The following is a 15822-nucleotide window of genomic DNA, read 5'->3' as shown; positions in this document are numbered from 1 at the left end:
ATCGAGAATAATTGCAAATTCATCCTTTTCACAGAACTCACACCGTAGCACTGATGTGATAGGCATTTTCGAATGAAATGCTTACACCCAGTTGCATAGCAAAGTCAGGACAGAAGCGTTTTCCGATTGTGACATTACAGTCATGAGTAAAGAATTTATGCCAACCCAAAATTTTCAAATAGCTCTACGCTCGTTCAGATGTTCATTCTAGGCTGTCGCGCCTTCGTTTGCATTATAAGTTCACAGCGAGGTCACCATCACCATCTAATCTTGATTTTGCCGAAAAGAACAGCCAGTTGACAATCAGTCCTAGTGTCAGCCAGAAAGAACTTCTGATTTGGAAAACACATTCATACCACATTCGGAGCAAGGTGCTGCGGTACTAGTGGTTCGTGGACATTATTATGCGCACGTGACACTTCGGAATGCTACATTTGAGCATGCGGGTAAAAGTTAAGTTTTGGTTAAGAACAAGGCTTGATCTGGGGGTAATTTGGGGGTTATAAAGTCATATGCTCCAGTTGCATGTTCAACTGTCGTTTTTCATCGCGTCACCATGCGGAAATGTTGGGTAACCAATACTAGCATATAGAGTGAAACGCGCTGCCAAATGGAGAAGCGTGTTGCCAATTAACGAAAAACGAGTTTCTAATTCACGAGAGTCGTCTGCAAAGCACGCGATCTCTTACTGAGTTGGTCTGCCATTTGCACGCGAGCGAAATTAGGTCGCTAATTACTACAAGCGTGTGGGCGATCCTTGTTGATTCATCGCGTCAACGACAGGCCTTAACAATCGCATACACAGCCGCCATGTGCGCGAGATATAATCGCTTGCGTAATCAGTCGCATCTCCAACAGGACTGGTGCGCGCGACATAACCGTTCGTCTCAGCAATCGGACATCTGTAATTGTAATGGGCCACGTGCGCAAGATGTCGTGTGTCGCTAGCCTAAGCTATCACGTCGCCGACCTCACAGGTTTTGGCGACTATCTATCTAGTTTAGAGACAATGCCGTTAATTGTATTATGATTAGCGATCATTATGTCATGATTGTTCGACAGTGACATCGCAAAACAGAACAACATCGCGTACTAAAACACAACTATTCATGTACTCATGGACTGCGAATGCAGGGTGTGTACTATACACGGGTACAGGCTTTTTCCCAGAATATACACGTCATTTTAAGGGTGCGTATTATACATGGGGGCGCACTATATTCGGAAAATTACGGTAACTGTTTAATCAGACAAATTAGAGCTATATGATAGTAGCCTAGTCTGATTCTTAACTGATTTGTGAAATGTTTGTATACTTCAATTTTAGTTCCAATCTAATTTCTGGTCTTCCTGAAAATGCCACGAAGAACTGTCATTGTACGAGACAACCTTGGTGTACGAACACTTGCCGTTCTCGTGCTTATGATAATGCAATCAATCCGATTTCATAAACTCAATTTACTTTTTGTTGTAATTCTTTCTATTTTGTAATTTAGATAAAATTACAAGATTTTTGGAATTCGGTTATTCTAATTATAATCCGAAATAATCTAAAAGCTTACCAGAATAGGCTAGGGCAGCGGGTTTCGATTTAAGTTTGGGATCTAAGCTACAGGGTGCTTCTAAGATTCGCTAAACTAATTCTAAACTATTGTATCTCTGACGTCAGTATATCTAGTTTAGCGGAGATCACGTGAAACAACATAAATTATGACATCTTCATGGGGAACATTGATTCAATGATTCATGACAGTCATAGGAAGCACATCTCGTTGTGAATTAAGATGTACGCCAGACCGTAAAATCGTTTTGGGGCATGGATGAAAGATTGGCGAGAATATCACCACGTATTTTCTGGTAAAAGAGGTCACCTGTAGCTTGTCCACGTCGGATTTGTGGCTCTGTTCCATCTCGTTCACGTTTCTGCGGTGCTCCTCGTCGATAGAAATTTGAGTCTGACTCAGCTCGGCCTGCGGAAAATATAGTACGAGAGTTTACAAACTTTTTCACGGTCAGAAAAAATAACATCAACCCTCGATGTATATTCATATTATCATTTGAAGAGCTTCCTGGAGGAACAGAACTTCAATAAAAAAATTCAGGTTCATATACCGGTTTATTTCAATATTTAGTCCTGTTTACTATTCAATTGTATACCATATGCCAGCGGTACCCTGCCTTTTTGGATCTCGGAGCCGCATTCAAAACTTCAGAGTACGTATGGAGCCGCATGGAAACACTCGAGTAGGCTACAAAAATTTAAGGTATTTTAGCATTGATAGACGCAGATTGGCGAGTGCTATACATTGAAATAAAGTGTAAATGCATATCATCATTACTACAACATATTATTATGTCGGTATGTGATAGCTCTTCATACATTCCAGCAATTGTTGCACAAGTTTGCGGGAGATTATACGCTGAGTAATAGTAGACTCATTGCAAATTTTTTTTCATTATTTTCATGTTAGCAAAATTGTGTTGTAATTTACTCTTCACAGAGACGATATACAAAGGCCTATAACCCGCAGAACTTGAGATATATCCTTGTGACCTTGTCTGCCGGGAATTCATCCACAGCGGCCTCAAGACATACTAATATTCCTCATTTTAGCATTTATATACTGAAATTGACTATATCTGTTTATAGAAACAAACAACAACTGTCGTCTATCATGTTTTTGTGGCATATTCAGAGGTCAATTGGAGCCGCGGTTGGAAATCACTGATCAACAATGTTCTTTACCAGTTGCTGACAATTACCCCCGATGATCTCAGCCAAAATTGCTCAGGTTTACTTCAATACGAATATATTATTCAACAGCAGGCCATCACCATATTCTCACGCAGGCCAGAGAACATCATTAATTCATGGACTCGTGAATAAGTCATTGCAATCAGAGACTCACTAAAACTCACCAAAACCATAGTCTTCAATTTTCCGTGCCACTGATCCAAACGCTCGTTCATGCGCACCATATGTGGGTCCTTGTGTCTATATGACCCTTCTTTACCCATCTTTGGGTCCTTCAAGTATGTCGAGATAGCGACCGGCTGTCTTGAAATGGGGTCGGATCGGTCCGACGCTGAGGTGGGTGAGGGTGAAAGCATGGGGCCGCGGTACAGGGTCCGGCCTGGAGATGGCATCGGTCTGGGTGTGTGCTCTTCTGAATTAAGCAGACAAAAATCAGACCCAATTAAAAGACAGAATGAATTGTGGAGCATCGTTGAGTATGCATAGTAGGGGTGTTCGAAAATGACTTTTTTCCCCAAATTGTACTGGCTACTTGATGAAATTGTTAGGTTACCTAATTTAGGCCTACACACCAAATTTGGTTCAATTCCAGCCAGTAGCCGCATCGCTACAGGAGAAGAAAGTTTCTATTTATTGGATAAAAATAAATAAACAAAAACTTCAAAATTTTCTGTTCACCCCATGAAAGGGTTAGGTTGTCTATAGAAATGATGTTCACCAAATTTGTTTAATTCCAACCAGTGGAAGCGGAGTTATTGCCGTCGAAAAATTTGGATTATCAATAAAATAGTATTTACGGTGACCAACTCTTCAGATACCGGAAATGCTATTTTATTCAAATCCAAATATTTCGACGGCAATAACTTCGCTTCCGCTGGTTGGAATTGAACCAAATTTGGTGAACATCGTTTCTATAGACAACCCAAGCCTTTCATGGGGTGAACAGAAAATTTTGAAATTGTTGTCAATTCATTTTGATATAATAAATAGGAGCTTTCTTCTCCTGTAGCAATGCGGCTACTGGCTGGAATTGAACCACATTTGGTGTGTAGGCCTAAATTAGGTAACCTAACAATTTTATCAAGTAGCCAGTACAATTTGAGAAAAGAAGTCATTTTTGAACACCCCTAATGCGTAGGTTGCCTCATTTTGAATTGGCGAGTGTTAATTGAGTGAATATTCAGCAACGGGGCAGAGAAAAAAGAGGTTGGGGGCTTTCCTTTGCCACCGGTCGTTCAAACATGAATACCCTCAACCTGAACTATGCATTATATATATAAAGTATGCCTACCGTGCAAAGATAGGGTAATACTGAAATGCCACTCAGGCTGACATCTCGATTGTTATAATTCATCACAAGTACCGTACATTCAAAACGAACTGCAATCGAATGCTAAAAAACAAGCCATTCTCACCACATCCTACTATAAGACACAAAACAGGAACATTAATTTTGTGTTACTGAACAGTATTTAACGAAGTGTCACCACGTCGGAGTTTTGGCACTTGCATAAAAAACAACCGACGCCAGCCACAAAAACTTCAAAAATCAATGTCATGATCGATCCAATTCTAGAAATCTCAACAGTTCACGTTTGAATATCGTTACCTGGCCGCCAATTCTCCGTCTGCCTTCTAGCTGTCTCTGGCTCTTCGCTACCGACAGCGCTGTCTTCCTCTATGTGTGTCGAACGAGTGGTTACCGTTGAGCCAGCTGTGTACGAAAATAGTATCGTAAAATAACACACAAACACTGTCGATTACCAGACAGGCTCCAAGTAATCACAGTTTGGTATGGTACTCAAGTAGTATGAAAGTAAAGCTGTACATTTCTACTGCTTTACAACAAATACAAGGAGAGATTTGCAAAATATGTCAAACTACTTCAAGCGGGAGTAGATATGAAGGGCCTGGCATGTACTCAAGTAGTTTCAAGAAGTACATATGGTCGAATGTGGCTACTCGCAAAATATTCTATAAAATTAAGATCCTGGTCATTCATGGTAACTTCACCAATAAATAATATCATTGCTTTGTGGGTGGGCGTTGAATATAGTGTGAAATTGACCAAGATATTAATCTTATCTATCTCGTCTCAGATCGACTCAGCGAAATATTGCTTAGAAATTTGGTGGAGGCTATTTAAAACAATCTCGCTTGCAGTCACAACATGGAAACATATCCCAAAAGTACTTTATGCTATTTAAAATTCAAATTATAAAGAGTCCAAAGTATATAGAGCGAGTAGCCTGCTTTTTCCAGAAACCAGGGTTGCAACTAAGTCACAAGGTCGCGAGTCACAAGCCAATCTCGCTTTTCTAGTTTTGACTCGAGTCAAGTCGAGTCCCTCCAATTCACCTCCGAGTCAAGTCCGAGTCCAAGTTCGCTACTAGAGGGTCAAGTTCGAGTCATAGTGTTTTGACTCGAGCCCAAGTCAATATGCTTACTGATCAGTTTCAGTTCAATGCGGTTCAGCAAACTTTTTCAACTCTGCTTAAGTGATATAGAATGGCTCGCGTTCATAATATCATAATTTTCTTCAGTCTCAACAGTTTCTGGCCCTATTTTCCAAGTATCAGGACCGATAGACGTAATACCAATCATGTGGTGACCTTACTATTCTTCGAAGTTACAATGAAATGGCTGTCTTGGACGTCCTAGTGTCAAATCATGCACAATGACTCGAAAGCATTCGAAAAATTGACTCAAGTCAAGTCAAGTACTTTCTTGTGCATCCCGAAAAAGTACAAGTATTTTGTTACTGCCCACTTCTTTCAAGGACGCAATACAATACTCACTGGAATATTCTCCGATAGTGGTCAACGGCTATTGGTCAACACCAGATAATCGAAGTTGCGGCAAGATAGTAGACTCCGTAGCGACTGTACTTGGGTTCCATTTCGGAGTCACAATTGCATACTTTATGAGCTCGTCATACTCTTCCTGTAAAATGAATTAGACGAGAAATCATTGCAATGTTAAGTTTCATGACAATAATGTAGGATCTGGTCTTCACTGAGAGAGAAACCAGTTCAAACACTGACTTGGACAACTAGATAATTAAGCTAATTAACGCAAAAGCGGATAAAGTAATTCTAATCTTATTTGAGAAAAGTTTCTACGCCCTAATTTCAATTCGAATGTCTGCTCTTCTTGAAAACACTACCAGAGAACTGTATGGTGCAGAACGAGTTTGACACAATTCCAACCCTTAGAAGCAAAGTTATTTCAGTTTTTCATTCATAATTCTGGGTTTTCACACCGTCAATGCTATACTTGCAAATTTAAAACTATAAAATGCAATAACTCCGCTTTTAGCCATTGGAATTGAGCAAAAATTGTTATGCAACATTCTTCTCTTGGCAACTCCAGTAATCCTGATTCTAATCTGATTTCGACAATCTGAGTCATATTTAAGATAATTGCGCATATTTTAGTAAATATAGGCCTACATGACATACAGTCTGTCCGACAGACCACAGATATAGGAGTGGAGTGAAATTGGCTATATTTATGTCCGAAATGACATCATATACATTGGTGACAAATGACAACATCCACATATTTTGATGATTGCGAGATTTTTCGATTTTCTGGTATAGGGTTATGTATATAAATATGAGGTGGGTTTGGTTAAGTCGAGCTTTTGGATTCATTTGCATGTGTTATGTTATCATTGGGTAACGGTTATGTCAGGAGTAGTGTTATAATGTTGAGTCAGAGGTTAGTTTCGGGGTTAGGGTAGAGGTTAACCCAAACCAAACCTGGCCTGGCTTAATATGTCCTCTTCCCAACCTCTGAAGTAAATCAAACCCAATTCCATCACTAGAATCCATTTAAACGACTATTCCAACCCTATACACAAGTCCAGCGTCACCTCCCAATTAGAAATCCACCCATACTATACATTGCATAGCTGCTATTATGCAGACCGTGTCAGTGAACCTTGTGCGATGCCAGTATACCACTGCTCCAACAGTGTTTATGATTATTCTAATCATTCATTAGTCAATTTGGTTGATACGACACGGTTGGCAAGCAAATGAACAATAATCTGTTCGCTGATGCTTATTATACCAAATTAGTCCACACGCCATTACAAAAAGCGAAACATATTCCACCTGCAGCTCAGTTGAGACGGAGCTTCCCCTCGATGTCTCTGACGGCAAATTGGGTAATTCCTCCCTTTCTTCACTCATCGTCGACATTTTTTTGATTACAATTTACGGAGACACGGATTTTCACACAAAACAAAACGACTCGATGTTTGCAATGAAATGATTTAAATGGCGTACCGGTTGTCACGCTTCACTAAGCTAACATATGGCTCTCGGTACCCGAACCAAATAACAGTATCTTGTGTGAACCGTGGATGAGACACATCATTCATGCAGTATCTAGTGTCATTATGCAATGTTCCGCGCGTCTTGCAATGCGGTACAACGTACAATCGTTTTCCGTGGGGTTGACGGACAATATTTACCACAAAATACCCAAGATATGAAGACATTCTTAAAAGCTTATCACAGGAAATGTAATCTGTAGCTGTGAATCGTTGATGCTTTTTTAAATGGATGTATTAATCACGTTGGTGACGATGCTCTTAGTCTCTACGGAGACAGGCCTATATATACACTATGTATGTAGCTCACTCGTGTATCTCTCCAACAACTCAATCCACAGAGATTTCCCTGACGCAACCTCAGTCCTAGTATCAAACTTTTGTCCTTTCACAAGCATCTTGCACTTGAATTAGAGGCTCTTACCTACTAACAACCGTCATTGTTTAATGTTTATACAAGTTTTCAGACAAAAGCACAGATAAAAGTCGAAATGTACACACATCAAAATTGTAACAGACAAACGGTACAGTGCAGATTCACATAAATCAATGATATCACACAACTATCCGGACATTTAGTTGAAAATTCAATAAATGAAAGCAGGTATCATGCGAAACACACTTCACCCAGCTTGTACGGGCTGGTCGATACCCTTGCTACTCCTTATACAGCAAAAGTTGTAATAACCGGAAAATATGTGCCTGTAACAATCCTATTGCACAGGAAATCAAAGAAAAACACCAGCCAAACAAATAGCATCGCTCGCTCCCACATAAAGGGCGCCATTTGGACTGCGAGCTAAGTGCGGAAAATTACGCAAAGCTGGAGTTACCGTATTTTGGGAATCTGAAAAGAGGACACTTTTTAAAGATCACCGGACTTACAGTATAGGGGTAAAATCCCGAAAAAAATTGGTAAATTTATTGGGAGTTTGTAGTTGGTTGACTAAAAAAAAGGTCATTTTTCCGACTCGACTCCAGAAATACACACTTTGATTGAATTCGTCGTTGGAGTCAACTCCCGAAAGGCCCGCCGTAACGTTACTTGAGTACTGATTTCCTATATCGCCGTTGAATTTTAACATAAATTTAACCAAAATTTTCTAAAAAGAGGACATTTGGGCATCCTCCGTTGACACTTTCAAAACTGTCAAAAAAGAGGACGTATGGTACCCCTACGTAACGCGGACTTGGACGATTTAACGTTCAATCATCGAGAGCAAGCCTTCGCTGGTACACAACGTTTCGAAATTCACAGGACTAATTCTCCACCACGGTTAAGGTAAAATTACGCCTCCGGTCATAATACTGATTCTTGGCAGAGGGAGTACTTTTACGCTTCAACAGTATTCAAGCGGTTTTTTTTTTTACAGACAGTCTGTAACTCGAAAATGCCGTGCAAATCATCAAGGATTACATATCTTACAAACAAAATCGAATTTACACACAAAGAAATGCATCCGAAGGCCTGAATTTAGCCCATTTTTCAAGCCGTTTCATCGTACTGCTGTTCTGCGTCGGCCCGCAACACTAACGCCTGCACGGTGCGGGTCAGGTCACCCGCGCACTGGTTGAAAATGTCCCTGTTCAAGTCAAGGTCGTGAAAGCCCATCTCGTAGAGTTGGTCGAGAGGGCCCAACTCAACCTCCTGATAGCGCCTGGTCTGGAAGCTCGGGGGCGGCGTGTGGAATATTTCGTGGTCCTGATCGTCGGATGACCCGGGGCCGTCTGCGGAAACTGCTCCGTCCTGGAAAGGAACAATGCAATTGATAAAAATATCGTTGGCGCTCGAGTAAAGTCAACCAGAGAGGCAAAATCGAATACCTCTGTGGACAATTATTCAAAATTCTTTATTTTTAAAATATGAAACTGACGATATCGATGGTAATTTTTTGACATGAGAAAAAATTTCATACTTCGGATTTCAAAAAATGCAAATCTGACGATATTCTTGTTATTTTTCTCTTCTCCAGAGTGTGAAAAACATTTCAAATTTCAAAAAACACGAAACTTACGATATCGAGGGTAAGTTTTAGATTTGGAAAATTTCAAAATTGAAAATTGCAAAATTAATTCATACTTCAAACTTCAGAAAATGCGAATCTGATGATGTTCAGGATATATTTTTTTTTTTAAATATGAAAAATATTCAGGTAACCTTTTACAAAATGGTGAGAAACTTGATATTTAAGAAAATGCGAAACTTACGGTTTCAAGACTCGGTATTCTGGGCAGACGCAATCTCTCCTGCGTCTGTCTGTCGTCCTGTATACTATGACTCGGAGACGCCACCGCAAATGGCTCGGTCGGAAACACCCCTGCAAACTCCAAGGTCGGCTGACTAGCCCCGGCGGTGCCCCGAGGGGCTGGAACTGGTTTTTCACCTGACGACGGGTCGCTATCGACGACAGACTGTGGTACTGGAATCGGGTTTCGAGCCCAACCTTGTTCAAAAGGCGGGAACGGCGGGGCAGTGGTTGAATTCGGGATTCGGTACGGGGCGTCGACATTCAACACAGAATTCGGGACTGGTTTCGGTTCTTGCGCATAAAGCACGATTTTAGCCGGCGACGCGGATGACATTTGGTTCATCGGGACTTTTGGTTTTGTGGCGGGGCACTCCACGGGATGGTCCGGGTTGGCCAAAAACTCGTCAAATTCTTTATGAATACGTTCGGTCAGCGATTCATTATCGACAGACTGAGGGGTGACACCCCCGCTCGATGGCGGACCGGTTGTGTCTGGGTTGGGTGGTATTACGATGTGTGGGGCGGTCGATTTCGGGAGGGTCTCCGTTTCGGGGAGGGACGCATTCTCGGGGCGGGTCACGGACCCAGGTTGAGATTCTTCGTTTTGCGGCGAGGCTACGTCTTTTTCTTGCCCCGCCGCGGAGTCTACGCTTGCGTCTGAATTAAAAAAATTGAATTTGTAAAATAAAATTATTAAAAAAATTTTAAATTTAAAAAAATATTGAATCTGCCCATCTCTGACACTAGCCGGATTTGGATAACTAAGTAATTCTAGTTGTCTAATTAGCGTAATTGGAGTGAAATGTTTGTGTGCTCTAATTCTTTCAATCTAATTTGTGAAATTTCCTATGATCCAATTATAATTTATATCAATTTATCGGTTTCCCTCAAATAGCTACACGAAAACCGTATATTGACTAACAAGCCAAGCTTGCTGTACAGACATTCGCCAGTCTCACGCTTATGAGTATGATTTCCTGTTTGATATGAATTGGAACTCGATTATTATTGTAATTCTTACCAATTAGACATTTAATTCAATTATCATGTTTTGCGAATTCACTAATTCTGATACTGAAAAAAATGTGTAGCTATCATTCCAATCCTAATTTGAATACTGCTGAAAATATTCTAGTTGTCAAACCTTCTTCGGTGTACTGCGACTCGTTGAGAGGCTTGTTCACGTCGAAGCAATCCGGCAGTGGTACGACCACAAATGACATCATAGAGGGCGGCTCCTCCTCCAAGGCGTAGTCCACGCTTTGCAGATCTTCGGAGCTGGCCCTCTCCGGTTCGGCCACTTCAGATCCACTATCTTCTGGCTGTAATAATAATCGACAGTTAAGCCCTAAGTCAATTGGTTGACAAGGAAATTATTCATCTATTTATAAATGAACAGATAGCGCAGAACAAGAAGTCATTGAAGAAGAAGTCATTAAAATATTCGGGGCAACGACCACAATTGCTGCTGTCGAACGTTCTTCCTCCATTCTTGGCAAGCTACTCAGGAAGGTCAGACACTTTCTACCCGAGAATGTAGGAAAGTATCTTTCGTTGCACTACAACAAATTTGTATTATTTCTACTATCATACGTGATGTGACTACTGGAATTCTTCATAGGGCAAGATTTGGGTAGAATGAAGTTTTTTTCATGTAAAAATATGTCAAAAAAGTTTTTCCAGGTCAAACCATTTCGTAAGGACAGACAGTTCCAACCAGATATGAAGATAACTAGTACAATTCTTATATTATGTGGGAAAACACCTGATTTACATACACAAGGTCAAAAAATGTCAAAAGTTGGATTTGAATAATCGCCTAGTTATATGAAGCTGTTTAAACGTAGCCTACAACTCATTTCGGATAAGTTGTATGTGAAAGAGACTTTTGAATAAGCGCCGTTAAATTCGCTTCACCATTACGCTATCATATTTAACCACACCTGTTGACAGCACAAGACACAAAATCCCACTTCAAATTTTGTATGGCAAATTCTACCGGAAACAAGCATACCGTTGAATTTAATTTCAATAGAATAATACAAACCTCATCTTCGGCGTCGCTTTCCTCGTCGGAACTGAAAGAATGCGTGTGCGGCTCCGTGAAGTTCTCAATATCGTTCTGTCAATAAAACGCACGCATTGTTACCGTCATAATTGCATGCGTCTACAGGGCAAACATATTCTATCCACGTCGGTTCATTACTTCATTCATGGAACTACTTCTACTTGGGTAAAGTATCAAGTGGTCAGTAATGCAGTAGTTCTATACTCGAGTACGTATTACTTACTTGCACTACTCAAGCGTTTATGTTAGATGATTATTTCTACTTCAATTAAAACACATTTTTAGCTGAAACCATTCAACTTTGACACTTTGGATTTTGGTAAATGGAAGGCAGTTTCGGGATGATTCCATCACATGTGTGAATGAAATTGTCAAAACGACCGGACAAAATAGCACCCATATCGTGGTGAACAATACATTTCTGAACATTGCATCTATTTGTGTTAGTCGCCAAGATGATTCACACAATTCCAATCAACTGTTAACAGTATGCGACCCTTCCGACAAATCTAAATGCGTCTTTACGACCGCGAAAAGCTACAAACGGGTTAACGGCTGACCTCGACTTCTTCCTGCGTCTGATCGACTTCGTTCTCTAAAGTCTTCGGCTCCTCCTCGGTATCGGACGGCGCGGCTACAATCAAAGGCCTCTCCGACAAAGGGCTTTGATCTGTCACAATTTAAAATAACAGAACTTCACAGAGGAAATCTTACAACAAAGTATTTACAGAGTAGAATATTCCTGTTGTAGTTTCCAGAGATGTTCAGTAACGAAGGTTTTCAAGACATGTCAAAACTGTACGTTGTGGTGGCAGAAAATGAAAGGCCTGAAAACTGCCAGTGGGGTAAAAGCCTCTGATTCCACTACTAATTGTTATGATCAATGCCGAGTAACGAAAGATAACTTATTCGAGTACTAAAATGATACGCTCCTAGCAACTAAGAGCTGATTTATCAACGAGAAGTATGCTTTCGATACTAGGCCTATTGTCCGTTGTGGAAGCCTTGAAACCTCAATTGCTTGTATCACGGCATACGAAACAGTGGTTCCCAACCTTTTTCGACTCGACGCCCCCTCATCAAGCGCTACAAATATTTATCACCATTTCTTTCTAGTTCAGGATTAAATTAAATTGGAAAGTTTTTGCGAATTCAGTAATTCTAATTTTAATTTAATTTGGAAAAATAAGTGTGGCTACAATTTCAATTCTAGAACAATTTGGAAATGCCGACCAATATTTTGTTGTTCAACTGTCTGCATGTCGCCGCAGTGGAATCAAAGTAGCTTATGTCCAGTTTTCAAATTTTAAAGGTCCATTTTTAAAACTTGAAAAAAATCAACTTTTTGAAAATTTTTAATGTTTTTTCGGTCATAACTTGGCCGTATTTATGTCTGTCTTGGTTTTTCAAAGTTAGTCGGGGCAAATATATAGCTGATAGAAGATGAAAACATCACGTAAAATTAATTTGATCAAAATGTGTCAAATAAACATGAGCCACTTTGATTCCACTGCGACAATATGATTGAACTTTTTACTATTTAGATATAGATACATAAACTATCAAATGGGAGATATAGGTATAGTGTACATGTAATTTTTAGTATAATAAATAGGTGGGACAATTGAGGTTATCGGACGGTTTGAGTCAGCCTCTAATTTCTTTTGTGTTTCAAGATTGACACCAATGGAACTATAAAGTCTCGATACTGATCTATGAAACTATATTGCAATCTTCTATAGGACTATATAATATTTGGAGTCACTGCCACTATTCAGCGCCAACTTACCAATCCGAGTATGTCCCCCCATTGCATGTGTGTCGGAATTTGAAACGCCGTCGGTTCCATGACATCGTCATCAATATCCATGGCCTCATTGTGATGCACATAAAGGTTGTAACACCTCGCCATGTCGTCGTCGTAACTTTTACTTTGGTTTGAATTAAGACTGTTCACCAGGCTACCGAAAAAACTAGACATCTGCTATTTTAGCTATGATACGTAGGCTGTGCTTAAGAATGGAATTGTTTCAGTAAGTGTATAATAACATTCAAAAAGATTTGCTGCACAATTCAATATGTTGTTCAACGTCATGACTCGAGTCGCTATTTTCCGTTCACTCGACTTGACTTATTTGCTTAAAAATGACTCGACTCGAGTCAATTTGTATATCGACTCGACTTGTACTTGTAGCCTACTTCAAAAATAACATTCATTTCAAATTTTACTGGCTCCTTGATGAAATAGTTGGGCTGCCTTTAAGCTATAAAAGAAATGCTGCACATTATAGTGCAGTAGACAATTTTGGATTTGAAAAAATAGGCCTATTTACGGTCTACGGTTGAAAATTCTTTGATTATATTCATTATAGACCTAACTACCCTAAACACTAATTTTTCAAATATGGCTGATGACAGCTCCACTTATCTTCACTCAACAAATGAAGAGGGTGGACATCTTATTTTGATTTCAAAGACGATTATAAGTTGTATTGACACCATAAGACCACAGACCATTGCAGCAGTTCCTTGATTAGCAAAATTCATAATAAAACAAGACATCACAAATCAAATGCATCAAAAAATTGCTTCAAAATGCTAGGTTTTCAAGACCACAGACCGTTTTTTATTAGCAAAATTAGTCTTGGAAACGAGACAAAAAAACTGATGCATCAAAAATTGTCTCAATAAGATCAATATGTCTTAAAAGATGCGTTTTTATACATTGGCTTATTGGTCTAATCTCAAGACCAAATAATTATGATTTGTGACAATTCAATCAATACGGTCTTAAAAAGCTAAATCAGTCTCAATTTTAAGACCTCACTTCATCAGATCAGTAAGACTGAATATGACTTGAGACCAAGTATGAATATGACATCAAGACCTAAACTGCAAGTTATGTTTTGTAGTGTATACCAGAGTACACGCTGATTTTAAGGACTACTCCAAGTCCAATGGAGACCTTTCTAGCTTTGCACTGTGTCGCAATCAATATTAAGTGAAATTGAAAAGAAATTGAAGAGCTCAACTGAACGAACCACGAACGAAACAAGCCACTCCGTTTCTAATTGACACCCGATACTTTGCTACCGCATATTATACTATGTTGAATGTTGATGCATATTCTAAAAACCCAGGTAATCCAAAGAATGTTTACCCGCATCGCGGCATCTCGAGAGATATAGCAAACCAATGATGATCCTCTTCTAGATCGATTCAGCCATCATGTGATATTTTTGTTCTTGACGTAATCGAATCACGTGACGTAAACAAAGTCATCAAATCGTTCGGGTCGGTGAACCCAAAGTCACTCAACTACAAAACATCAAGTTGTGCAACATTTCTCGCTCCATGAAAATACGTTCGGACGACTTGTCATAGTTGAGTGACTTTGGGTGAACCAGTGAATGAAAGATAGAGAGAGAGAGAGAGAGAGAGAGAGAGAGAGAAAGAAAGAGAGAGAGAGCTTGAGAGATAGAGATGAACAAGATTGCTAATCAAAATCATCATTACCATCCTCCATCTCAGTTGTCGGCAAAGTTGTGGTCCGCAAGTAATTTAATACAGGCCGCTAAGACAACACTATAGCGTGGCATTAGAATGGGTAAAATCTTATTTGAAAGATAGAATCATAGCAATTTACAACGTAGCTGGCATGGAGACTCCGCTTTGAGAACTAGCGATGTTGTGACCGACAGCACTACTAGCGGATAGGTAACATACTCATTACTAGAGCCCGACCGATTATCGGCTCGCCGATAATATCGAGTCGATATCACACTTGGAAAGAAATATCGGTATCGGCCATTGGAGGTAAAAAAATATCGGCCATTTTCGTGACGTCACAACAAGGTGGTAGGGAGCCAGAGAAGATGTGAGGTCTTCACTGCATGTCGGTAAATTATAAAAATAAATGGCCAAGCGGCATAGTGCATGCATGCCAGTAGCCCTATGTGAGAAATATACTTTCACCGTTATGCCCCAGTGACTTCGTGGGAATCCCCCTGCAATGATAGAATACCGAAGACAGAAAGCAGCTGGATGGATTTAATGCTGGACTGACCCTCTGATGATGGAGAGAAGTGTAGCGTCGAAACAATTTTCTGTAAATAGTGCTGGTGGTGTCTGTGTAAGAAGCTCACAAGCCAAGGCAACAAAGCAAAAAATACCAGTAATATATGAAGTCATCTGACTGAGGCCTGAGCGGCCACCATGATGGGGAATATGCGAGACTAGTAGAGTGCAAGAAAATCAAGCAAAAGTGGAGCAGAGCCAACAATTCATACGAAAATATTTGATTCCATGATGACATGGGCCGATGCTGTTAAAAGAGCGTCAAATATTGATCAATTGATTGCTGAAATGCTGGTCATGGTCAAGGCCCAAGGGAATGGGTGGAGCAGTA

At 40.0% G+C, this 15822-nt stretch overlaps 2 protein-coding genes across 2 annotated transcripts; both read right to left on the bottom strand.

Annotated features, from left to right (window-relative positions):
• Positions 1-1590: 1590 nt before the first annotated feature.
• LOC145459779 (uncharacterized) lies at positions 1591-7035 on the bottom strand. The gene is made up of 5 exons (XM_080338327.1): positions 6877-7035; positions 5554-5698; positions 4365-4469; positions 2920-3167; positions 1591-1970 (listed from the first exon to the last, which is right to left on the bottom strand). The coding sequence occupies exons 4-5, from the start codon at positions 3145-3147 to the stop codon at positions 1737-1739; spliced, it is 462 nt and encodes a 153-aa protein (XP_080194453.1). The 5' UTR covers positions 3148-3167; positions 4365-4469; positions 5554-5698; positions 6877-7035; the 3' UTR covers positions 1591-1736.
• Positions 7036-7517: 482 nt separating this feature from the next.
• LOC145459730 (uncharacterized) lies at positions 7518-14940 on the bottom strand. Its single transcript, XM_080338283.1, has 6 exons — positions 14931-14940; positions 11975-12084; positions 11394-11468; positions 10491-10668; positions 9306-10003; positions 7518-8844 (listed from the first exon to the last, which is right to left on the bottom strand). The coding sequence occupies exons 1-6, from the start codon at positions 14938-14940 to the stop codon at positions 8584-8586; spliced, it is 1332 nt and encodes a 443-aa protein (XP_080194409.1). The 3' UTR covers positions 7518-8583.
• Between the last annotated feature and the right edge of the window lie 882 nt (positions 14941-15822).

The sequence above is a fragment of the Botryllus schlosseri genome, unplaced genomic scaffold (genome assembly GCF_051294905.1).
Source record: "Botryllus schlosseri isolate E-star unplaced genomic scaffold, Bs_hap1 Bs17a, whole genome shotgun sequence".
In the NCBI taxonomy this organism is placed as follows: Eukaryota; Metazoa; Chordata; class Ascidiacea; order Stolidobranchia; family Styelidae; genus Botryllus; species Botryllus schlosseri.
The sequence above is the reverse complement of the archived record's forward strand: the minus strand, read 5'-3'. Positions and strand labels throughout refer to the sequence as shown.